This window comes from Podarcis vaucheri (genome assembly GCF_965113315.1).
Source record: "Podarcis vaucheri genome assembly, chromosome: 6".
NCBI classification, from domain to species: Eukaryota; Metazoa; Chordata; class Lepidosauria; order Squamata; family Lacertidae; genus Podarcis; species Podarcis vaucheri.
In genome coordinates this window covers 99,473,352-99,499,344 of record NC_138764.1, presented here as the reverse complement: position 1 = coordinate 99,499,344, position 25,993 = coordinate 99,473,352, and the positions used below count along the sequence as shown (strand labels likewise).

General features: G+C 47.5%; 1 protein-coding gene across 2 annotated transcripts in view; it reads left to right on the top strand.

The window, feature by feature from the left end:
- Positions 1-19,350: 19,350 nt before the first annotated feature.
- The window catches only part of CHRNA4 (cholinergic receptor nicotinic alpha 4 subunit), a 91,221-nt gene continuing 84,578 nt past the window's right edge, over positions 19,351-25,993 (top strand). For both annotated transcript variants that reach the window (XM_082226040.1, XM_082226039.1), the window contains exon 1: positions 19,351-20,082. In XM_082226040.1, coding sequence (XP_082082166.1) covers positions 19,959-20,082 — 124 coding nt within the window. In that variant the 5' untranslated portion in view covers positions 19,351-19,958. The remainder of the gene's footprint in view (positions 20,083-25,993) is intronic.

Below are 25,993 nucleotides of genomic sequence, written 5' to 3'. Positions count from 1 at the left end.
GTTGACCAAACCATCCAGTGCTTGGATTTCTTTAATGGAATACCCTTCACATAGGGATGGGGAGAGCCTTCTCCCATCCCTATCACCTGAACCAGAGCCTATCTGCAACCTTACACCTGAACCAGAGCCTATCTGCAACCCAAATGGCAACAGCCAATCAGCCAAGTGGGGGAAATTCCTACCGTGCCCCTGTCCCAATGACAGACAACACACGACGGCATAGCAAGGTAAAGCGGAAAGCCCGAAAAGTAGGGAGAGGTGGGCAGGTGTTCCGAATGCACGCACCGAAAGAGGAAGCTCTGGGTCATGTGCATGGGCATAAATAGGTCCCTCGAACCATTTGGACTGCGTCCCATTGGCCAGATTGCACCCAGCTTCAAGGCACCTACCAATCGGGTGTTGTGGCTGACCAATCGTACCCACCCACAACACAGGGTGTCGGTTTTCCAGGTCTCACCGCAATACATGCCCTCTTTAAGGGAGGACCCGATTTCTCCCTTTATTTATTTTTTAGAAATTTATTTCCTGCTGCATTGGCTGCATGGGAACTTTTTTTGATCTGGTTGGCAGTCTGATCATGCATGTGCCATCGGGGTGAATCTCGCAGGTGGCTCTCCCAGTGGTGCAGTCGCATGGCTTCTGTATGGGTAAGCAGCGACGATGTAGCAGCTAGACCTCACCTGCTTCCGCTGGCTGGAAGAGTGCTGCTGCTCTCACATCTTGCTTGCTGACTTCCTACAGGCATCTGGTTGGCGGGGCCGGCCCACCCATTAGCCTTGGTGAGGCAGTTGCCTTGGGTGGCAGGCAGTTTGGGACAGCATAGGTGGCATCTGACATCTGAAGGCAGCCCTGTTTAGGGAAGCTTTTAATGTCTGATGTATTACAGTATTTTAATATTTTGTTGGAAGCCACCCAGAGTGGCTGGGGAAGCCCAGCCAGATGGGCGGGGTATAAATAAATTATTATTATTATTATTATTATTATTATTATTATTATTATTATTATCCTGGTTCCCTGTGTAGGGGAAGGCCTCTCCATCACCACTGCTGCCTTGGAACCAGAGCTGTTTCCTGTGTGATCCCACCACTGAAGAACCTCAACAGCCATCTGTCCACCAAGACTCGCCTCCTCATTCTCCATGACTCTGAAGGCTCCTGAGTGCATAGCTGTCAACTTACAGATTTAAAAATAAGGGACCAGCAGCCTCAAAAATAAAGGATCAGCAGTCAAAATAAGGGATTTTCCAAGCACAGGTATGTTCAACTTCTGAGCCCCTCCGAGCCAAAGGCAGAAAGCCCAGCCAGCAGCCAAATGAAGCCTCAAGCCTCAAGGAAAGGAAAACCACCGTTACCTCTCCGCTGGGAAGCGCTGAGCAAAGGCGAGTCCCTAGGCAACGCAGCCAATTTGATCAGCACAAGGCATGCAAGCTCCACCCCCCAGTCATTCTTAGACTCCTTATTGGGTGAGCAACGCAGCCAAGCAACACAGTTGGAGCCTCCCTCCTCCCTGGCCGGCAGGGAGGGAGGGAGAGGAGCTGCTTCCTTTGAAACCCTGGAAATTTAAGGGACATCATCAATACGGGGCAGCAGCAGGACATGGTGCTGGGATAAGGGACTGTCCTGCCAAATAAGGGACGCTTGACAGCTATGCCTGAGTGGCGCTGGTCACCAGCATCCAGCACCTATTCCTCTCTGGACTCCTTTCCCCCCCCCCGCCTTCAGTGCTCCGGGGCTTCCTCAAGCCACCTCCAGTTGCCTCAGGTGGCGGAACAGGAGGTGCCATTTTCTGTTTTGCCTCAGGCAGCAAAATGTCTTGGGCTGATCACTGTGCGAATGGGATACTGGACTGGATGGCCCATTGACCTGGTTCAGTGGCTGGATGGCCCATTGACCTGGTTCAGTGGCCTCGACTTGTGTTCTCATGAACCTGCTGCAGCTGCACTGACCAGCTTTAATGGCATGGGGCTCCTGTGTGTCACACAGAACCCGGATTTACTGGGACCCAGTCACCCACCTCCACTAGCCCCAGAGCATAGCTTTCCTTAGCACAGTGCCGTGATGCATGCCTTGAACCTCAAACCTCTGCAGGGTCAGAAATTGTATTAAATATATCTCCTTTGGCTTTTAAACAAAGACTCTGGTTTACTCAGCTCCCCCAAAGAAATCAATAGATGTTTATAACTGGGTGGTGAGGATGTGTTTCAGGTTAATAATGTTTTGATGAGCCTGGAAAGACCTTGGAACATCAAACAGACAGTCTTGCCTTGACAAATCTGTGGGTGGCCGGATCAGAGCGTTGCACCAATAAGGAGCCAGAGACTGTGCAAAATATTGTGTCCTCCTTTAGCTTTTCAAGATCCTTGGCTGAGTCAACCCTTGACCTTCACACTTAGCAATGTGATTAATCTTTACCGGGAGCTAACCACTGCTGATTTACTGGGCTTCTCATTGATTCTCCAGGATGCGTTGGGGGTCATTGGAAACTGCCATTTCTCACACGAAAATATATCAGTGATGTTACTTGTGTGGCCAGCTTTGCTTAGAGGAATGCAGGATTTCTCTTGCGCATTTGATAATTGATCAGCTATAATTAGTCTAGTGGTTTTCTCCTCCTCCTCCTCCTCCTGCCAGATATGTGCACTACATGCATTAAAGCATGCTTAGAGAAAGAAAAATACCGTAGATTCCGGCGTATAAGATGACTTTTTAACCCTGGAAAATAGGTTAAAAAGTCGGGGGTCGTCTTATATGCCAGGTATGGGCAGTGTGGAGCAGAGTCCGTCCACTGCTGCTTTGGAAGCAGCAGCGGCTGGCGGCGGGCTCTGCTCCGTGCCACAAGAAAGTCGCCCAGCACGGAGCCTGCCCACTGCTGCTTCAGAAGCAGCAACAGCGGACAGCGGGCTCCGCTCCGCACCGGGTGGCTTTCCTCCAAGCTTGGAAATTTTTGCTGGAAAGTAAGATGATATTTGGTTTGTACTCACACATGCACTCTTGCTTAGTCTTCTGGCTGAACAAATAAATATGAGAATACACTGAAAGCTGTTCTTCACCAAATGCAGGAGATGATAGATATAGATAGATAGATGATAGATAGATAGATAGATAGATAGATAGATAGATAGATAGATATAAATAGATAGATAGATAGATAGATGATAGATAGATAGATAGATAGATAGATAGATAGATAGATAGATAGATGATAGATAGATAGATAGATGATAGGTAGATAGATAGATAGATAGATGATAGGTAGATAGATAGATGATAGGTAGATAGATAGATAGATAGATAGATGATAGAGATAGATAGATAGATAGATAGATAGATAGATAGATAGATATAGATAGATGCATTATACTGCTACATTACATTACATTACATTACATTACATTACAGTGGTACCTCGGGTTACAGATGCTTCAGGTTACATACGCTTCAGGTTACAGACTCTGCTAACCCAGAACTATTACCTTGAGTTAAGAACTTTGCTTCAGGATGAGAACAGAAATCATGCTCTGGCGGCATGGCAGCAGCGGGCGGCCCCATTAGCGAAAGTGGTGCTTCAGGTTAAGAACAGTTTCAGGTTAAGAACAGACCTCCAGAACGAATTAAGTACTTAACCCGAGGTAAAGGTAAAGGGACCCCTGACCATTAGGTCCAGTTGTGACTGACTCTGGGGTTGCGGCACTCATCTCGCTTTACTGGCCGAGGGAGCCAGCGTACAGCTTCCAGGTCATGTGGCCAGCATGACTAAGCCGCTTCTGGTGAACCAGAGCAGTGCACGGAAATGCTGTTTACCTTCCCACTGGAGTGGTACCTATTTATCTACTTGCACTTTGACGTGCTTTCGAACTGCTAGGTGGGCAGGAGCAGGGACCGAGCAACGGGAGCTCACCCCGTCATGGGGATTCGAACCGCCAACCTTCTGATTGGCAAGTCCTGGCTCTGTGGTTTAACCCACAGCGCCACCCGCACACATTACATTATATATTTCACCTGGCCAATCTACTCGCCCTCCCAATATCTGAAAAAACCTAAATGCTTGTGAAAAGAAAAACTTCCATTCAAAGGAGGTGAAGCAAGCAAAATGGGTTAAGTTTTAAAGAGGTGAGCCATGGGTCCTGACCCCCAAGGAAACCTTGAACTACAGCTGGCGTTCAATGCATAGATGGGAAGTGATGGGAAATTCTCTTCCAGGAGCAGTGATGCGGGAAAAGAGCCGGCAGTGAGATTTAGCAAGGTCAGTTCAAGGTAGAACCAGCCATTGTAAAACGCATTCCTTCACCTCCCCCCAGCGCTATCTTCTGGAGCCTGTGGGGGTGGGGATCGGTGGGAGAGATTAAACCTTTTCTCTTCCATGGAATGACAACCCCATGATGAATATCTCCCAGAGGGGATTCCATTTTTTAATCAAAATTATTTATAGGATTAACCCCAAGCCAACCCTTGCACGCCAGATTTATTGAGAACCAGTGCGGCCGTTTAGTGTGGGCTGGAAGGAGATGGAGCATGACAGCACCAGTGGTATTTTGCAAAGAGAAAGTGTAGTTTTTCAGAGCTTGAGCTCGAATTCCCATCTTAGCTCTGCCGTAGACCAAGCAGCTCACTTAGGCTAGCTGCCATATCGGTCTCAGGCCTAATTCATTAGTATTAATTGTTTTTTGTTTTAGATGTGTTTTCTTGGCTTTGTTTCATTCGATGGATGTTGGTTGTATGTTTTGGTGCTTTGTTTTTAAATTACGTAACCTGCTGAGGGGCTGCTGTGCGGGAAATAATAATAATAATAATAATAATAATAATAATTAAAAAAAATATTTATACCCCGCTCTCCCCAGCCAGAGCCTGGCTCAGGGCAGCTAACAACAGTAAAATTACAGTAAAAACATAATATGGGGGAAAACCAATTTAAAATACAGGTTAAAATGCAATTTAAAATGCAGCCTCATTTTAAAAGCAGCCCATAGATCAAGGCCATAAGGGGAGGGAAACATAAGGGCCAGACAGAGTCCAAACCAAAGGCCAGGCAGAACAGCTCTGTCTTGCAGGCCCTGCGGAAAGATGCCGAGTCCCACAGGGCCCTAGTCTCTTGTGACAGAGCGTTCCACCAAGTCGGGGCCAGTACTGAGACGGCCCTGGCCCTAGTTGAGACCAATCTTACCACCTTGAGACTTGGGACCTTCAAAATGTTGTCATTTGTGGACCTCAAGGTCCTCTGAAGGGCATACCAGGAGAGGTGGTCCCATAGGTTGGCAAATTGAACAAATAAACAGACAACAAATAAATAAATATAATAATAACATAGTGCATCCATAGGCACTTCCAGTCCACTTACTCATTGAGTATTCATCCTGGTTTCTTTGCAGGGAAGTTAGATGTCCTTGCATTGAAGGAAGTATTATCCCACACTTTCCAGGGCATTCTTGCTGCTCACTTTCCTTATTAACACTCTGGTTAGCTCAGTTGGTTAGAGCGTGGCGCTGATAATGCCAAGGTTATGGGTTTGATCCCTTTTTGGGACAGCTGCATATTCCTGCATTGCATGGGGCTGGACTAGATGGTCCACAGGGTCCCTTCCAACTCTACAATTCTAGGATCGTGACAAGCCCAATCTGTTGGGGAAAGCGGGTATTTTGCGCAGGACCTCCCAATGAATTGCAACGGAGCAACCTGAATTTGCAGGCATGGGATTGAATCCTGTGGGAATGTTCAGGGAGACAGAACAAATCCATGGAATAATAGAATCATAGAGTTGTAGAGTTGGAAGGGACCCGAAAGACCAATTGGATGGATTCATGGAGGATAAGCCTATCAGTAGTACTAGCCGCGGGACGTGGGTTAAACCACTGAGCCTAGGGCTTGCCGATCAGAAGGTCGGTGGTTCGAATCCCCACGACAGGGTGAGCTCCTGTTGCTTGGTCCCTGCTCCTGCTAACCTAGCAGTTCAAAAGTATGTCAAAGTGCAAGTAGATAAATAGGTACTGCTCCTGCGGGAAGGTAAACAGCGTTTCCGTGCGCTGCTCTGGTTCTCCAGAAGCGCTGGCCACATGACCCGGAAGCTGTACGGTGGCTCCCTCGGCCAATAAAGCGAGATGAGCACCGCAACCCCAGAGTTGGTCACAACTGGACCTAATGGTCAGGGGTCCCTTTACCTTTAGCTGCTAGCCATGATGGCAATTCTCTGCCTCCATTGTCACAAACACTAATGCTTCTGAATGCCAGTTGCTGGAAACCATGGGAAGGGTCTTGTGCTCATGCTCTGCTCCCTGGTTTCCCTGGTTTCCCACAGCATCTGTTTCCCATGGGCATCAGGCTGGCCACTGTGAGAACAGGGTGCTGGACTCGATGGGCCATTGGCCTGATCCAGTCGGCTGTTCTTATGTTTGTTCATTTCTATGACTGAGCAATATCAGTGTTGGAGACAACCCATTCTTTGGATGATGTGAAGCTGTCGGATGGGCCTTTCCACTTCCTCAAGCCAAATCTAACTCCCTATGTATATAATCCCTTTCTTAAAAGAAGCAGAATAAATAAATAAACCATTGTTAATCTCCCTATGGCCTCAATTAATATGTGTTTTCTCTGAAGGATGCCAAATGCCAACATCTGCCATCAGCGGCACTCTTGATAGCCCTGTTGGGGGCTACAGTTGCATCCACTACCTGTTCCCTAGGTAACCAGCTCAGGAAGCACTGAACCTGACTTCATTGATGTGGAGGGAGTTAAAAGCCTGCCTGCCTGCCTTCTAGCCCCAGCCTATTAGAGACCCTGACTAGCCATAGAACACACTTTGCAAAATCTCACATATTAGTGGAAACAATACAATGTGCATAATGAGAAGACCTTCAGATGTTATTTCTCACGTCTCTGGAACGAGCAGAAAAAAACGACCTTTGTTACTCGTGAGGGAAATCATTCTTCTCCCTCACCTCCAGAACATTTCACTTAGCTAGAGACGGCGTGAAAGTCAGCTGTGATCTGTACATATCAAACAGGAGACCCCTCAACTGAGTCTTATTAAAATGTTGCAGAAGTGTGGCAAAGGGGGCAGAGCTCTGGCCAGGTCTGGCCTGCCTGCTTTCATTCTACAATTGGCCCCAGAAATTCTCCTTCGCGTCAGGGTTCAAAAGGAGTTTCCGCATTGGCCCCCAAGCTCAAAGGTGGCATCCGGATAGCTGAGCTCACTGCCAGGCTCATTATGCACATTTTGGGGGTGTTACTAAATTGAATTAAAAGAGCAGCTGTGATTTTGGCTGATGGGCACAATATAGGAGCCCATGGCCACTGCCACCTGTGCAATGGTGTTTTGGTCTACAGAGCTCCTGGAATTATGTCCCAATGTTCAGGGCTAATGGGAGCACTGAGAATTTTGTGTTAATTTTTAGATATTTATTTCATTTATATCCCGCCTTTCCTCCAAGGAGCTCAAGGTGGTGTACATAGATCTCCTCCCCACCCCCCAATTTTATCTTCTCAACAACCCTGTTAGGGTTAGGCTGAGAGAAAGTGACTAGATGTCAGGGACTGGGCAGAGGAGGAATGGTGGAGACCGCTTCCCCAGCCTGACCCTTCCAGAGAAGAAGAAGACAGTTCAGAATTACAGCAGGGGGTTGAGGGAGGTCACAGCTCAGAGGCAGATGAGGGGGAAAGTTGGGAAATAATGGGAGAGGAGGAGGAGGTAGAGATGGAGCAGCTGGCTGACAGGTTATCACTAGAAAGCATTCCAGACCCTCCATCTCCCAGAACCCGGCGAGCCTTAAAAGTAGGAGAGCAAAGGGCTCAGAGACAGATGGCCCTAAACGACAACTGTAGGGGTGGTGATGCTGTTGATGAATGAAGAAGTGGAAGAGAAGGGGTTGGAGATTTGCTCGGGACAACACCATTATTCCAAGAAGCTGCATTCCCAAGCCTCTCTCTGTAAATATTGAATAAAAACAGATAGTAAGGACTTTATCTGTTCCTGGCAACCTGGGGGTTGGTTCCTCTGTTGCCTGACACTAGCCCAAGGTCCACCCAGTGAGCTTCAGGGCCGAGTGGAGAATTGAACCCTGGTCTCCCAGCTCCTAGTCCAACACTCTAACCACTACACCATGGTGGCTTTCAGTACTATGTGCATTGCTGTCTAGTCTTATTAGATGGTTAGAGCATGGTGCTGATAAGGCCAAAATTGTGGGTTCAGTCCCTGAATGGAAACTCAAAACGAAGTGGCTGTACAGCGTAGGGGTTGTTCCTTCCACAAATTTGCCCATGTCCTGCTGCTAGGAGGTCATGCAACAACATCAGGGCCCTCTTCCTGATGGGTTGTAGTCCAAAACATAGGGAGGGCACTAGGTTGGGGAAGGCTGTGTCAGAGCTTCTTATATTGGTAGTGCCGTCTATCTTGGTGCACCTTCACCTTCGACCCAGTAGTACTGCTCTCACTTTCTTGCACCATCTGGATATGAAAAGCCCTGAAACACATTCCTTGCCTTGCAGACATCTTTGACCTTGGTGCACCTTGGCTTCTCCTGCTCTCTGCAGAAGTCGCATGGAAACTCACAAGCTACATCCTTTGATCTTGCTTCACAAGAGCATCCTAAACTGCTTACCTAGCAGAAGAAAGAGAAACAGGGGAGAAGGGGCTGAATGGTCTCCTTGCAGTGTGTCACAGAGGAGAAGCCAATAGACTTCACCCAATTGCCACCACCCTGCCCATGCACAATAAGGCGGTGTATTCTTTCGGGTGCATCCATTCCTTGAAACTTTTCCATCCATCTATATAGGGAAGTTTTTAATGTTTGATAACCTACTGTGTTTTTAATTTGTTGGAAGCCGCCCAGAGCGGCTAGAGTAACCAAGCCAGATAGGCAGTATCATCATCATCATCATCATCACCCTCATCATTCCAGCTGGTTATCTGAGCATGCAACTAAGACCTTGAACCTGGGCTTACATATTTCCTCCTCCTCCCCCCCAACTGATGTTCCATTTGTTTTCTCATGTCTTCTTTAGATTGTAAGCCTAAAGTCAGGAGCTGTCTTTCTATCTCTTTTTTCCAAGTTTTTTTTTTTTTTTTAAGCTGCTTGGGGAGCCTTCTTTTGGCTGGGATAAAACAAAAACCAAAACCCAGGCACCTTTAAATAAATAAATGTGAAGCCAAAAAGAAAACCATGAAGAATTTAACAGGCCCTTAAGAGTGTGGCAGGGCATTCGCACATCGTTCTGGGTTCTCTCTTTTCCGTAGTCACTCCATATTTATTCCACAAAGCGAAGGCATTCATTTATTTATTTAATTCTAATCCATAGGCTTTCACAAGCAGACAGAAGGCTCTACCTGACCCTCAGGCCGTGCAAACCTCACTGAGCATGCTTCTCCACAATACTGATGCAGACACCGGGTCTGTCTGCATTTCTGCTGGTCCTGCAGTTTCCCCCTGGGAAAACCCTCTGAATCAGAGCAAATGTCGATCGGGTTTTCTCCGGAGTGACGTTGGCTCTGATTCAGCGGTAAACAGCGGGTTTCGGGGTGGGGGGGAGTGGTGGGACAATCATGTTTCCAGTATGGATGCGGCACAGAGAATGACCATCCTTCATGATCCCAATGAAAGTGAATGTCTGTTATTGAAGAAGGCAGACAACTCGGGTATCATCGACTCCAGCCATCTAGATCTTAAAAGGTAATCGCTACTCATTTGGGTTCTGCCAGGTTGGCAACCAGTGCAGGCATTGCATTGCAGGATAGGTGCAAAATGGCCCCATGGGGAAGCAACCAGCACCAACGTTCTTCCTGCTGCGTTCTGGGCCAGCTGGAGTTTCAAATTCTCTTCCAGAGGGAGTCCCACAAAGAGTCGGTTGCAAGAATCCAGACAGCCAATGGGGTGTAGTGGTTAGAGTGTCAGACTCGATGCTGGAAGACTAGGGTTCAAATTCCCACTCGGCCATGAAGGTCATTTGTTGACCTCAGGCCAGTCATTGCTTCTCAGCCAAACTTACTCCACAGGGTTGTCGTGGGGGCGGAGAGAGAAATGTATGCACCACTTTGAGCTCCTCGGAGAAACCAGGGGAAAATATGCAATAACTAAATAGTAATGGGGACGCGGGTGGTGCTGTGGGTTAAACCACAGAGCCTAGGACTTGCCAATCAGAAGATCGGTGGTTCGAATCCCTGTGACGGGGTAAGCTCCTGTTGCTCGGTCCCTGCTCCTGCCAACCTAGCAGTTCGAAAGCACATCAAAGTGCAAGTAGATAAATAGGTACCGCTCTGGCAGGAAGGTAAACGGCGTTTCCGTGCGCTGCTCTGGTTCGCCAGAAGCAGCTTAGTCATGCTGGCCACATGACCCGGAAGCTATACGCCGGCTCCCTTGGCCAATAAAGCCAGATGAGCACCGCAACCCCAGAGTCGGTCACGACTGGACTTAATGGTCAGGGGTCCCTTTACCTTTAAATAATAATGTGGCCTGGGAAAGGGCATTTCTTGTGGAACAACCTCCCCATAAATGCACATCTGGCACTTTCATTGGACAGCTTTCATTGAACACTGAAGTTACAGTGCTTCACCTTGGCTTTTGACACCTGAGATACAGTGGTACCTTGGTTTACGAACTTAATCCGTTCCGGAAGTCTGTTCTTAAACCAAAGCATTCTTAAACCGCGCTGGTCATGGGACCGAGACGGCTCTGGTCGCCCTAACAGATGATCTCCGTAGACAGCTGGATCGAGGCGGGTCGGGGCTGCTGATTCTTCTAGATCTGTCAGCAGCTTTCGACATGGTCGATCACGAACTTTTGGACCACCGCCTCGCCGACGTGGGGATCCAGGGCGCAGTCCTTCAATGGCTGTGCTCGTTTCTCTCTGGTCCGGGACAGAGGGTGGCGCTTGGGGGGGAACTGTCATCCCGCCACTCCTTGGTGTGTGGAGTGCCTCAGGGTGCGATTCTCTCCCCGATGCTTTTTAACATCTTTATGCGCCCCCTCGCCCAGCTTGTCCGGAGTTTTGGGCTGGGCTGCCATCAGTATGCCGATGACACCCAACTCTATCTGTTGATGGGTGGCCATCCTGACTCGGCCCCAGACACACTGACCAGATGTCTGGAAGCTGTGGCTGGATGGTTACGTGGGAGCCGGTTGAAGTTAAATCCTTCGAAGACAGAGGTCCTCTGGCTGGGGCGGGACGATATGGGATCGAGGGGGCAACTCCCATCTCTTGCGGGGGTGCAATTAGTGCCAGCACCGTCCGTTAAGAGTTTGGGTGTAATCTTCGATACCTCCCTCTCTATGGAGGCGCAGATTGCAGCTATAACAAAGGCGGCATTTTTTCATCTCCGCCAAGCTAAGCAGTTGGCCCCTTACCTCTCTCGCCCTGACCTAGCCACTGTGATCCACGCGACGGTCACCTCCAGACTGGATTATTGTAACTCGCTCTACGTGGGGCTGCCCTTGAGACTGACCCAGAAACTCCAGCGGGTGCAGAATGCCGCAGCGAGACTCCTTACGGGGTCTTCGCTGCGGGATCACATTCATCCGGTGCTATACCAGCTGCACTGGCTCCCAGTGGAGTACAGGATCAGGTTTAAGGTGCTGGTTTTAACCTTTAAAGCCCTATACGGCCTAGGACCCTCGTATCTACGGGACCGCCTCTCCTGGTATGCCCCACAGAGGAACTTACGGTCCTCTAATAAAAACATATTGAAGGTCCCAGGCCACAGAGAGGTTAGGCTGGCCTCAACTAGAGCCAGGGCTTTTTCGGCTGCGGCTCCAACCTGGTGGAACGCTCTGTCACAAGAGACAAGGGCCCTGCAGGACTTGACATCTTTCCGCAGGGCCTGCAAGACGGAGCTGTTCCACCAGGCCTTTGGTTAGGGCACAGCCTGACTCCCTCCTTCAGCAATCTTTACAATACTTTAGTTTATGGTTGCCATTAATTTTGATTTTAATTAATTCTTATGATGTTTTTATATTGTTGCACTTTTTTAGTGTTGTTAGCCGCCCTGAGCCCGGCTTCGGCTGGGGAGGGCGGGATATAAATAAAATTTATTATTATTTATTATTATTATTATTATTATTATTATTATTATTATTATTATTATTAAACCAAGTCATGCTTTCCCATAGCAGCAGGGGACTCAATTTACAAATGGAGCACACTCAACGGGAAGCGGAACATGTTCTGCTTCCAAGGCAAAGTTCACAAACCAAAAGACGTACTTCCGGGTTTGCAGCGTTCTTAATCCAAGTTGTTCATAAACTAAGCTGTTCTTAAACCAAAGTAAGATAAAGGTAAAGGGACCCCTGACCATTAGGTCCAGTCACGACCGACTCTGGGGTTGCGACGCTCATCTCGCTTTATTGGCTGAGGAAGCCGGCGTACAGCTTCCGGGTCATGTGGCCAGCATGACTAAGCCACTTCTGGCAAACCAGAGCAGCGCACGGAAACGCCATTTACCTTCCCACCGGAGTGGTACCTATTTATCTACTTGCACTTTGATGTGCTTTCGAACTGCTAGGTTGGCAGGAGCAGGGACTGAGCAATGGGAGCTCACCCTGTTAAGGGGATTCAAACCGCCGACCTTCTGGTCAGCAAGCCCTAGGCTCTATGGTTTAACCCACAGCACCACCCACATCCCCTAAACCAAGGTGCCACTGTATATATATTTTTAGGGACCACCTAAATTTTAAGTTGCACACACACTGCCCAGGCTTGCATCCTGGGGAAGTCACCAGCAGTTTGACTTCACCCCTGGAGGCGCACTCCATTGTCTCTCAAGATAGATGGATGCAAACAATAAGAGCTTTTAACACTGTGTTTTAATTGTTGCAACCCGCCCTGGGACCAAGTGTTACTGAACTACAATTCCCTATATGCAGGGCCACTGGCCATGCTTCCTGGGGCTGATGGGAGACATAGTCCAGCAGTCTCCGAAGAGCAAAAGGTTCCCCACATGTGGCTTATGACATTGCTATGGGTACCACTGATTTCACTAGGATTTGCTTCGAAGTAATGAATTTAGGACAGGGGCATTCATCACCAGTTTGGCCAGGTGGGTAAGGAAGAAGATCCTTTCTCCTTCATGAATTGAGTCTACTTTGGATAACGACGATTTGGAATTTTCAGTATTTATTTATTTTATTTACATTTTTTTAACATATAAAATACATACATATATGTACATTTACACAATACACATACACAACACACTACCTTATTTTCATAACATAAAACATGCCTACATTACTCTATATAATACCTACCTATACTGTACATATCAACATACCTACACACCTACCCCACACGGACACCCACCAAGTGACTTGACTTCTAGCCGTTCTTGTTACACTACTTTATTTTCCCAACTAGCTTAAACGCATTTCATTATTTATTTAATCTCTTCTTCTGTCTTGACATTACTCTGCTTTCTCTCTAATCATTTTCTGGATTCACGCAATATCTGTCAGAAATTCTACTTTTTCCACGTAAATTTTGATGTATTCTTTAAAGATAGCCCACTCCTTATTCACTTTTTGTACCATATCTCCCCTTATCCTCCCTGTTAGTTTGGCAATATGGAAGTATTCCCTCATTTTAGATAACCAGTCTGTTTTAGTTGGGACGCTGCTGCTTTTCCAATTTTGGGCAATCAGTAACCTTGTCGCCGTAGCTGCATACATAAATATTGGAATTTTCAGTATTTAATCAAGCCTGCTCTGTTATTTATTAAAGGAATATTGGCATTTCAGCTTTGAGCGATGTTTGTCAAGCAGCTTATTTTGGATAAGTTGAGAATATTTGCTGGTTATGGCTCTGTGTTGGGCAACGAGTGAGTTCTGGCAGTCACTGTTGAGGAGGCCTTGGTCTTTTATAAGGCAGGATCAGGAAGCTGTTCACAGGGTTGTGCCAAAATCAAGCATTTTCTTCCTCTGCGCAAAAGGTACCCATTTTACTGCCCAATAATCAGGGTGCTTTAGGATTTCTTGAGAATTCTAGTGTGTGTGCAGGGTTTTGAGCTCATTTCATCCTTGTAAGGTGGTTGTCAGTGGTGTGTACTGTCTTTCTTTTCATACATTAATCCTCCAGTGTCCTGCAGCCTCCCTGGCTGCCTATGCTTCCTGGTTTCATTCACGTCTTCCCCTAGGCTTTAGATGAAAAGCAAGCACCCAGGAAGGCTGCAAAGCACAGGGCACTTTGCAGAACAAAGGAAAGGACGTTCAGAAACACAACTCTGCCACCTCAAAGGTGAGGCAAGTGCGTCAAAAGGCCCTGTACCCCCACCCTGAGAATTTCACCTACATTTTCTGCCCCCTTTGATAATTTTGAAGGCATTTCCCCCCTTAATAATTTATGGATAATGGTGCCCCCCAAAAAGTGGAAGTCATGTTTGGCTCAGCACTAGTTACTAATGAAGATGCTGAGCTATTCCAATGGGACTTTAAAGCATGCAAACCCTACACAATTGTTGTTGTTGATGTTGTTTAGTTGTTTAGTCATGTCCGACTCTTCGTGACCCCATGGACCAGAGCATGCCAGGCACTACTGTCTTCCACTGCCTCCCGCAGTTTGGTCAAACTCATGCTGGTCGCTTCGAGAACACTGTCCAACCATCTCGTCCTCTGTCGTCCCCTTCTCCTTGTGCCCTCCATCTTTCCCAACATCAGGGTCTTTTCCAGGGAGTCTTCTCTTCTCATGCGGTGGCCAAATTATTGGAGCCTCAGCTTCAGGATCTGGCCTCTCAGGGTTGATTTCCTTCAGAATGGAGAGGTTTGGTCTTCTTGCAGTCCATGGGACTCTCAAGAGTCTCCTCCAGCACCATAATTCAAAAGCATCAATTCTTTGGCGATCAGCCTTCTTTATGGTCCAGCTCTCACTTCCATACATGTCAAAATCTCTGTCCCCCTGCTCTGCTTTCTCTCAAGGTGTAAGGGATTCTTAAGCTATCCCAAGGCCTGCTCTGGGTCTGCATCTACACAGCTATTAAAAAACACTCAGAAAATGCTGTGGGGGAAAACCGTTTTAAAGCTCACAATGGAAAATTTAATAGAGTTCAGATTTCAGCTCTACAACACCATTGAGTGTCATGGTGTTATAACACATTTATAATGTATTTTTACTAATGTATTTTTTAAAAAATAATGATAGGTCCAATATTAAATTGCAGGGTATGGGGAGGAACGAAAAAGAAAGGAAAGGAAAAGTGTCGTGTATATAAAAGACCACTCCACTGTGTTTACTTTTATATCTTGCAGGGTGCTGTGACCAAGACATGACAAAGAGCTGCCTCTACCATTTTGTTAAGTAAATAGAAGTGTCCCTTTGTCATGCATGCTCAGTACCCAACCCCATTTCATTGTTGGCAATCACTTAGCCTGGATTTCAGGCAATCGTTTTAGAGGAATCTGGAGATAATATAGCAGAGGTCCATGGGGAATACTCTAACACATTTAACTTAAGAGCACAAGAGGATGGGGGTCTGAAGCAGGAAAGGGGGAGGGGAGCTCTGGTGTTGGCATAGTTCTTTGAAACCAAACCTATGCAGCTGTTTTCACCTGTCTGTCTGTCTGTCTGTTTGTTTATTTATTTTATAAATGTTTTATTGATTTTCACAAAATTATAAACAAAGCAAACAAACATGGACCATAACCTTATTAAAATTACACTTATTAACATTGTTAAGGGACTTCCTCGCTTCCCCTTGGTTGAATATCCATGCACTTCCTTTTAACGGTTTTCCAAATCAAAGTTCTTACGAAATTTAACCAAAACATTAACATCCTTATATCTTTTAATTTTAAAATTAAACATATTGATTCATCACTTAACTTATATGAAATCCTAAGCCAATTAAATATCTGCAAGCTATTTCCAATTAATTTACATATTAAAATGGTATAGGCATAGTTCTTTGAAACCAAACCTATGCAGCTGTTTTCACCGGTCTGTTGTTGTTGTTTTTTTAAAAAAACAAACTTCGCATCTCTGCTTGTGGAGAACTAGAATCTTGAAGTGGCTTGAAATCTCGAGAGTTCCATTTGCATCAGGAAATACATCACTTGACAATTCATCAGCTTTTTACTGTCAGTTTATCTTCGTATACACAATTTTTCCTACTCTACGCATTTTTTTTGCAAAGCACTTTCCCCTAATAGAATGCATTTTTATAAATTATTTCCACCAATGTATGAATTTATTGGCATACAAGATTACTTGGCTGGAGAACTTCATGGCAAAATTCAGACAATTGCAAATTTTGGTGGCCTGCTGCTGTTTTGGTTCGTCACGTAATGTTCTGGAAAGTGTAAATTCGGCAAGTTTGTGTTTGCACACTGGATGATAATGTGGATCCCATTGCTGGATGCAAGCATCTTTTGGGGGATGCTGTAAACATGACATCATTCCTGCGTCATACACTTATTTGTTAGTCTAGAGCACATTCTGCTGGAACTGTTACAATCTGCTTTGTGCTGAGCAGCTGCTTCTCAAACGCTTGTTACCTCCATGTGCACACACAGAGAGCTTTCTCAGCTCACCTCCTATTGGGGCAGAGCTACTGACATTACAGCGCTCTTCCACTCCTCTGCATCATATTTAACTTGCCTACAGATGAAACAGGCAAAACATGAAGCAGTACTGTAACTCTTAACACCAATATACCGTATGCCCTCTGTATATCAGCAGACCAGCACTCTCATTTCCAGCTGAAGACTGCAAGAGAGAGAGAGAGAGAGAGAGAGAGAGAGAGAGAGAGAGACACGGAGAGAGAAAGAGAGGATTTTTTTAAGTCTGTGGAAATGCTAATGGAGCAAGGGGGAGGGGGAAAATAGGGAACATCAATAGAATTGTAGAGTTCAAAGGGACCAGGAGGGTCATCTATTCTGACCCCCTTCAATGCAGGAATCTCAGCTAAAGCATCCATGATAGGTGGCCATCCAAACTCTGCTTAAAAACCTCCAATAATTGAGAGTTCCACTGTCTAACAGCTCTTACTGTCAGAAAGTTCTTCCTGATGTTTAGTTGGAATCTCCTTTCTTCTAACTTGAAGCCATGGTCCTGCTCCCCCCCCCCACATACCCTGAGCAAAACAAGCTTGTTCCCTGTAACAGCCCTTCAAATATTTTAAGATGGCTATCTTAGCTCCTCTCAGTCTCTTCTTTTCCAGGCTAAACATACCCAGCTCCCTCAACTTTTCCTCATAAGGCTTGGTTTCCAGACCCAACAAACTTTTTCAGCAGCGGGCTGGTCCACTGTCCCTCAGACCTTGTGGGGGGCTGGACTCTATATATATATATATATATATATATATATATATATATATATATATATATATATATATATATTTGGGGGGGTGAACAAATTCCTATGCCCCACAAATAACCCACAGATGCATTTTAAATAAAAGGGACACATTCTACTCATGTAAAAACACGCTGATCCCAGACTGTCCTTGGGCCAGATTTAGAAGGCAATTGGGCCAGATCCGGACCTTGGGCCTAAATTTGCCTACCCATGCCCTTGATCATCTTGGTCTCTCTCCTCTGCACACGTTCCAGCTTGCCAACATCCTTCTTATATTGTGGAGCCCAGAATTGGACACAGCATTGCAGGTGGGGTCTGACCAAGTCAGAACAGAATGGGACTATTACTTCTCTTGACCTGGACACTGGACTTCTGTTGATGCAGCCCAGAATAGCACTGTTGGACACTTGTTTGAAACGTGTGTGCAGGTGACATGGTCAGTAGCTGCCACTTTAGATGAAGTTATCGTACAAAGGTGGACACAGCTGTAAACCACTATGTACAAAAGCACACAGTGGGGGTATGTTTCCAAAGTCTATGTCTGCACACAGCCTTAGAAGGGGCGTTAGTAATCCCTCCTTCTCTTATAGGAGGGAATGCATCTTAAAGGCCTAAGAAGAGCTTTGCAGGATCAGACCCAAGACTCATCTAGTTCAGCATCCCATTCTCACAGCAGCCAATGAGGCGTCTGTGTGAAATCCTCAAGCAGGACCAGAGTATGACAGCAACTCTCCACACTTGTGACTCCCAGCACCTGGAATTCAGGTGCACATCACCTTCAGTATTGGAGATAGTATGCAGCCATCATCAAAGAGGGATATTGTATCCTGCAAGCACAGCAGCTACAGCAGCCAATCAGGTGCTTGCAGGAAACCTACCAGTTGCCCTCATTCACTATGGTTCCAACCCAGCAATTGGGATCCATACAGGTTCCATGCAGCCGCCAGTGACTAAGGCTGTGTACACAATGCCAGCTTAAATCCAGCTAGGCCATTTATCCAGCTGTGTACACACACCTGTTTACTCTGCATCCAGCCTGATCCCACCACTGGTTTGGAAAGCAGTGTACACACGGTGTGAGCCACAATCTATCTGTCTTTCACCTAGTCTTTTTTTTGTTTGTTATATAGAGCGTTTTGATGAGTCTCATCCCGACCGCGCCAAGCCAGGTTCGATCCGAATTGAGAAACAGAAGGACCCGGCTGAGCTTTAAAAGCTGGTAACGAGTGCACCGCCTCGATTCATAAACGCATCAAAGCGGACTGTTTCATCCGGAACGGCAGGTTAGAATGGAAATGTGGCTAACGTCGTGTGGACACACGGCTCCCCAACCCGGCAGCAGGAGCGCACTGGATGCGGAGTAAACGGACGTGTGCGCGCACCAACAGCCAGCGACAAGCGGATCACCCACAAAAGTTGTCTTAAAACGGTGTCTGCTTCGACCAGGAACTCAAATCCTATGCTTCACCCCCGCCCCATGGGATTGCTATAAACAAATATTCAGAGTTAAAAGATGAATCCGGGAAGGCTGCAATCCTGTACACGCTTACCGGGGAGTAAGTCCCATCGGAGCCAACAGTCGGGATTTACTTCTGAGTAAACGTGCATAGGATCGCATCTCATCCAGTGCAAAACAATCAAAACCTGAGATTGCAAGATTTCTCTCTTTTTTAAAAATCGGTGGAACGGCGCAGGAAGTACAGTGGTACCTCGGGTTAAGAACTTAATTCGTTCCGGAGGTCCGTTCTTAACCTGAATGTTCTTAACCTGAGGTACCACTTTAGCTAATGGGGCCTCCTGCCACCACCGCCGCCGTGTGATATCTGTTCTCATCCTGAAGCAAAGTTCTTAACCCGAAGTACTATTTCTGGGTTAGTGGAGTCTGTAACCTGAAGCGTATGTAACCCGAGGTACCACTGTAGCTTTAAAGAAGATGCGGGGAGCGTGAAATTATGTATGTGAGGTGTAAATCTGGACAGGAATAATATATATATTTCCATCCCCAGTTCTGGGAGCGCCCCGCTCCCCGCCCAGTTCTTTAACACAATCTCTGGTCTTCTCTCCTGAGTTATTGCGCGTGGCTTGCGGTGGGAATCGTGGGATCTCCTCCTTCCTTCCCTCCCATCCCTCCCCTCCCCAGCCTCTTCAGAAGAGGATGGGGGTCGGTCCCGCCTGGTGAAGCCCACAACGGTCCGGGGAGGGGAGAGATGCCACTGGCTTCCCCCCGCCTTCGCCGCCCAATCTGAGCGCAGAGAAGTCAAAAGGGAGAGGCAATCTCGATGTGGCGAGAGAGAGAAGCGCATCAGTCGGCTGCCTAAAACTCAGCCCAGCCCATCAGAGGCAGGACAGCGAAGGCAAGAGGCGAAGGCAGCGAAGCAGCCTTGAGTAGATCGAGGATCCCGCGGAAGGGACCAACAGTTGCAGACCGACCTCGCCGAGCTCGGGGGCTGCTGCTGCGCAGCGCAGAGCCGAGAATCCGGGCGGAGAGGGACCACCCGGAGGATCAAGAGGGCTAGCAGTTTTTTTGTTTGCCGGGAGGGGTTCTGTTTATGTTGGGAGAGGGCGTACCGTGAAGCAGGTGGGGGATCCGGACCCAGACACCGGTTCTTGCTCAGGGCAGAGCGGTCGGGCGAGCGGGGGAGCCATGGATCAGGACCAGGCGAGGATGGCGAGGGGGCCGAAGTTGACGCGAAAGGAATGGGTGCGTTGACCAGAAGCGGAGCGAGGGGGATGGCTTTGCGTCGGCGAGGGCTCTCCAGAATGGGATTTCTCGCGTTTCAAGAGCATCTCCTCTTACTGCTCTGCGCAAACTTCTTCCCTGGTAAGTTTCACGCTTTTGTGTGTGTGCCGGTTTCTCTCTCCCACACCCCGGCCAGAAGCCCCGTGCGCCTGTCGCTCTGCAGCAAGAGAAATTCTCCTAAAATTCTCCCTTCCGTCTCCTCCTCCCTGCTTTCTTTTAAACGCCTTGGGATAACTGCTCGAAGAGTATTGTTTGCCTCTTGCTGGAGGCATATAAATGTGCTTTGGGGGGGGGCGTGTATTCAGTGCTATCCCTACTCAGAGTAGACCCATTGAAATTAATGGGCTTCGGTTGGTTAATTCTCATGGGTCTACTCTGAGTAGATACAACCCTTAATTATTATTATTTGCAAGGGCTGATCAGGGCTAGTCAGCAGTATGGAAAGACTGCACTTTGCACATGCTTGGTGGCTCTCATGTTGCAATAAATCCTTTCCCGTTCGTTTTAAAAACAAAACTCAGGGTAGTTTCTCCCAACAGCAGCGGCAGCAGCACCAGCCCTCTGAGGGAGGCTATGTGGCGAAACTGGTCCCAAGTCAGCAGATCAGCCTTGTGGCAGAGCCGAGATTAGAACCCAGCCCCCTCAAACACAGTGACTCTCGGAATGTAGCTTGTCTCATCTGGATGTCTCCCTTCCCATGGAGAAACCCACAAGCAAACGCACAAACCTTTCCCCATTGTATCCGTACAACAACCCTGTGAGGTAGATTAGGCTGGGACGCAGCAACAGGGGTCAAGGTCATCCTGTGAGTTTCAGCCAGAAAGAAAGCTCCATAAGCACCAGGTAAGGCGGGGCACCAGGAGTCCTTTATGACTGTTGGGCAGAAGGCAGGGAGACCAACAGGGGAGGGAGGGGGGAGCAATCCAGGACCAATTAATAAAGCCAATTAATGTTAGTTTGGCCTCCCTGCAGAGTTGTACAAGGTCAGGAACACAGGAAGTTGCCTTATACTGTGTGAGACCATTCGTCCATCCAGCCCAGTCCAGACTTTGATGCTGTTCCGTAGCTCTCCAAGGTTTCAGGCTAGGAATAGTGCCTTGCCCTACCAGGAGATGTTGGGGATTGAATCTGGGAGCTTCTGCATATAGAAGGCAGGACAGGATCTTAATGGCAGGATTGTGGGTTTGAGCCCCACATTGGGCAAAAAGATTTTTGCACTGCAGGAGATCAGACTAGATGACTGCTGTGGTCCCTTTCTAACTCTGATTCTAACACTGAGACTGAGGAGGACCCTGGCAGCCAGTGTCACCCTCTCGACCGGTTGTAAGGAAGAAAGCAGGCAGGCTGAGGTTGTGGCATGGAGAGATTCATTCCCCCTTATGGATAAGCCTCTACTGCCTGATCTCAGCCCATCAACCCAAGATAGGGCTGAACGGCACCATCTCTCCAGGATGGAGGCAGAGAGGAGCCTCTCCCATCACTTCCTACCTGCTCCCTTCAACTGCAGGTGTCAGGGACTGAACATAGGACCTTCAGCGTACAGAGGACACCTGCACCTTTCCTTGGACTTAAACCCCCACCAGCCCAGCAATGGTGGGATTTGTAGTCCAAAAAACAACCGGGGAGCATCAGGCTAGGCAAGGCTGGCGTAGACAAGCCCTTTGCCTGCTACACCTCACCAGCACTCCCTTGAGGTTTACACCACGTGTTGAAACAGAGATCTAGGATGCTTGGGCTTCAGTCAAGCTCTAGGTGAAGAGAGACACATGCAAAGCAAGATTTGGAAGCGGCTGATATTGTCCTTTTTCAGGTCCCTCTGAATTTGCAGGGGGGTAGACGAGAGCTAACTTGCCCCTCTGTCTGGGGAGCATTACATGATTGTTCAGCCTTTTTATCCGCCACCGCTTTGGAATGTTTTTGTTTATTTATTTGCTTGTTACCTGATGAGCAGAGTGCATTGGATTGCTGCTAAACAACCACAGCCAGCCACTGTGACTTTGGGAGTAGGTATTGGGGTTTAGATGTCGGAGAGGATGTAATGAAGGCAGGATAGAACCCTTGCCTGTGTGAGCAGGGTCCTCAACCCCCCCCCCTTAGAGTATAAACTGAGAAGTTTTAACCTCAGCAAGAAACTTACTAGGAACAATAAACAACAACAAATGCCTCTATCAGCCTCAACCTTCCCTCCAGTCTGCAATATGTTTGTGATGAGGATACAGTCCTACTTTTGCACAACCGTTGAAAAGATTGTTTGCACCATAATAACAATCTCAATACATTCAGAAAAGCACTAGAAGGAGTGGCAAGTTTGTTAGCCACCTTTGGGGAGGTATCCCCAAAAGGCAAGTTGCAATACGTTAAATAAACAAAATAAAAGGAGAAACATACCACCTAGCATCTAAATAGTAAACACGTTGCTTGCTAAATGCATCATTTGATTTACACTCCAAGTTGCAAAGTCTGGTTTTTGTGAAAAGTCATTCCCTTTTTTAATTGTCTGGTTTCTGTCCCCCCCTTCCCTCCCTGCTCTCAGCACCTGTTTTCTCTCCTTCTAGGGTGTCTTATTATCCCCCAGATATAGCCTTCCCATTCCACTTCAAAAAGAAAGAAAGAAAATATAATATAATATAATCCAGGATAGGCTAAAGCATGAAAAGCTATGCTGAGCACTAGTGGAAACGGTGGCTGTGCAATCCGCTGCCTGCTTACTCTGGAGCAGTTTTATTGGCATTAAGGAGTTCACTTTCCCCATGTAAATGGAAGTGGTTTAGTGGCTCTCTGTGCCAAACATCTTGGCTTTCCCCCTCCACTTCATCCTTGCCTTGGGAAGGTGGCTGCAAAGATTGCAAAAGCCTTTTTTCTCAGCAGTTTCTGAGCCAAGCTGGACTCTATTCATTTGTTTGCTTGCTTCCCAAAACAAACCAAGATGCACTTCAGAGAGTTCCCTTTATGGTTCTGCAGCAGCCTTAAACTTTTCGAGCCAGTGAGGGCCCCGGCCATAACTTAAATCTCACCCTAGAGAGATGATTATCTGATTCAGATATAAATGCTTGGGGAGAAGAACCGGGGGAGGGTGGCCAAATCAAATGAATTATTGGAAACCTTGTTCCTGCCCCCTATCCTAATTTGGTTAATTTTCCTATGAATATTTATCATTTATGAGGCATGTTTACATTTGCAAAATGCTCGCTTGCATGTATTTGTCCCCACCAAAGCAAACAAAGAAAAACAACCTTGCGAGGTAGGCTAGCTAGACTATTTTATGAATGGGGAACTGAAAATAGGAGAAAAGGGATTTCCTATGGTCATGAAGAAAATCCGTGTCAAACCTGGAGCTTTTTTACAGCCCACTCTTAAACATGTTTGTTGTTGTTGTTTAGTCGTTTAGTTGTTTCTGACTCTTTGTGACCCCCTGGACCAGAGCATGCCAGGCACCTCTGTCTTCCACTGCCTCCCGCAGTTTGGTCAAACTCATGTTGGTAGCTTCGAGAACACTGTCCAACCATCTCGTCCTCTGTCGTCCCCTTCTCCTTGTGCCCTCCATCTTTCCCAACATCTGGGTCTTTTCCAGGGAGTCCTCTCTTCTCATGAGGTGGCCAAAGTCTTGGAGCCTCAGCTTCAGGATCTGTCCTTCCAGTGAGCACTCAGGGCTGATTTCCTTCAGAATGGAAAGGTTTGATCTTCTTGCACAACATCTACTTTTCCACCTGATAGGCTAAGGGAAGCTTTCCTGGATACGTAGCAAAATGGACACACTGGAACAAAAGGCAACCCACACAGCCTGCTGGTCTCTGTCCCTGCCTTTCCTCCGCTTCTCTTCCCACTATTTCTTAGCTGTTTGTAACAGCCAGAACAATAAAAATAGCAAATGTTCCAGAGAGTTCAATGGGGATTGCTTCCTAGTAATTCTTTTCAAGATCAGGAAATCCCGCACATACAGTACCTGGATCGCAACTTACCACTTCCTTGAAAGACTTTAGTAGTCAAGGATGTTATGATTCACAACTGGCTTTCAGCTAAAATTTATCCCATTTGTTAAAAAAATAGTTATAACTCACCCTGCATCGAGACAGATACCAGGAAAGGGTAAAAGGTAAAGGGACCCCTGACTATTAGGTCCAGTCCTGACAACTTTGGGGTTGTGGCGCTCATCTCGCTTTATTGGCCGAGGGAGCCGGCGTACAGCTTCCGGGTCATGTGGCCAGCATAACTAAGCCGCTTCTGGCGAACCAGAGCAGTGCACAGAAACACCGTTTACCTTCCTGCCCGAGTGGTACCTATTTATCTACTTGCACTTTGACGTGCTTTCAAACTGCTAGGTTGGCAGGAGCAGGGACCGAGCAACGGGAGCTCACGGGGATTCAAACTGCTGACATTCTGATCGGCAAGTCCTAGGCTCTGTGGTTTAACCCACAGTGCCACCCGCGTCCCTCCAGGAAAGGGTACAGAACATAAAACATGAACCAACCATTGTATGTGTGTATTCGTAGAAGGGAGGTGAATCTAGACATGTTTGTCTTCAGTACTTATAACTCAACAGGTGAAAGCATGATGCTGATGATGCCAAGGTTGCAGGTTCGATCCCCGTATGGGACAGCTGCATACTCCTGCATTGGACTAGATGATCCTATGATTCTGTGACTACTCACAAGTTGTGTGAACTAGTCACCAGTTCTCAAGCTCACTTTTGGCATGTGTGGCATCTATTAGTCCCTGGATCTGTCCAGAGTGCTGTAGGTGGCTGTTTGCCTCCCAGTGTTGGCCATGTGATGGCACCTGACAGTGAAGATGATTTTGTTTCTGGTGTTGGATCGTAGCCCTTTCTGATTGCTGGCTCAGATGTGGGATCCCACCTTTGAAGCTTCCGTACAGGGAAACATTCCCTGCCTGTGGAAAGCAAGCAGGTCAGGAAGAAGGGTTTCAGCATAGCTCTTCCACCATGCTGACTTCCTAGCTTTCCTCATGCAGGAAATGCTTTTGTAGTGGCAGAGCATTCCAACATTCCTCCACTCTGGAGCTCGAGGTGGTACAGTCCTTCACTGGAAGAGCCGTACCACATACTATTTGTGAACGCTTGAACTGCCGTTTACTGTATAACCAGAAACACTCGGATAAACATGTCGTCTTTGGGGAGGTATCTGACTGGGGGTTCATCCACTCCACCCCATATCCAGCCCTAGAGCAATTTGGCAGTGGAAATAATTAGGGTTTTTTAAAAACCCAAATTAAACATAACGAGTAGAGGGGAGGAAGGAGGAGGCACTGCTGCATCTCCTTCCCCCCTCCAGACCAAGAACAGGAGGGTTCAGTTCTGTGGGGTGCTGATCATTCGTAACTGCGTTCCCTGCAGGGAGGCCCCTCATGAAGGAGCAGCAGCCTGCAACCCACATGATGGAACCCTCTGCTTACCAGCTGGTGGGTGGAGCAGTCCCTTTTTGTGTGGTGCTGATCCTTTGTGAGCACTTTCCCTGCAGGAGAGGTGCCTTGAGAAGAAGCACCACCCAGCACTCCACAAGGTAAAGGTAAAGGGACCCCTGACCCTTAGGTCCAGTCGTGGCCGACTCTGGGGTTGCGGCAGTCATCTCGCTTTATTGGCCGTGGGAGCCAGCATACAGCTTCTGGGTCATGTGGCCAGCAGGACTAAGCCGCTTCTGGCCAACCAGAGCAGCGCATGGAAACGCCGTTTACCTTCCCACCGGAGTGGTACCTATTTATCTACTTGCACTTTGACGTGCTTTCAAACTGCTAGGTTGGCAGGAGCAGGGACCGAGCAACAGGAGCTCACCCCGTCGTGAGGATTCGAACCGCCGACCTTCTGATTGGCAAGTCCTAGGCTCTGTGGTTTAACCCACAGTGCCACCCACGTCCCTATACCCCACAAGGTAGAATCCTCCAATTATCAGCTGCTATGGGGGGGATGCTATCCCATGTGGTGCTGCTTCTGGGGGCAGGGCATTGGGAGGACAGATCAGGCCAGAAAGTCCACACCCCA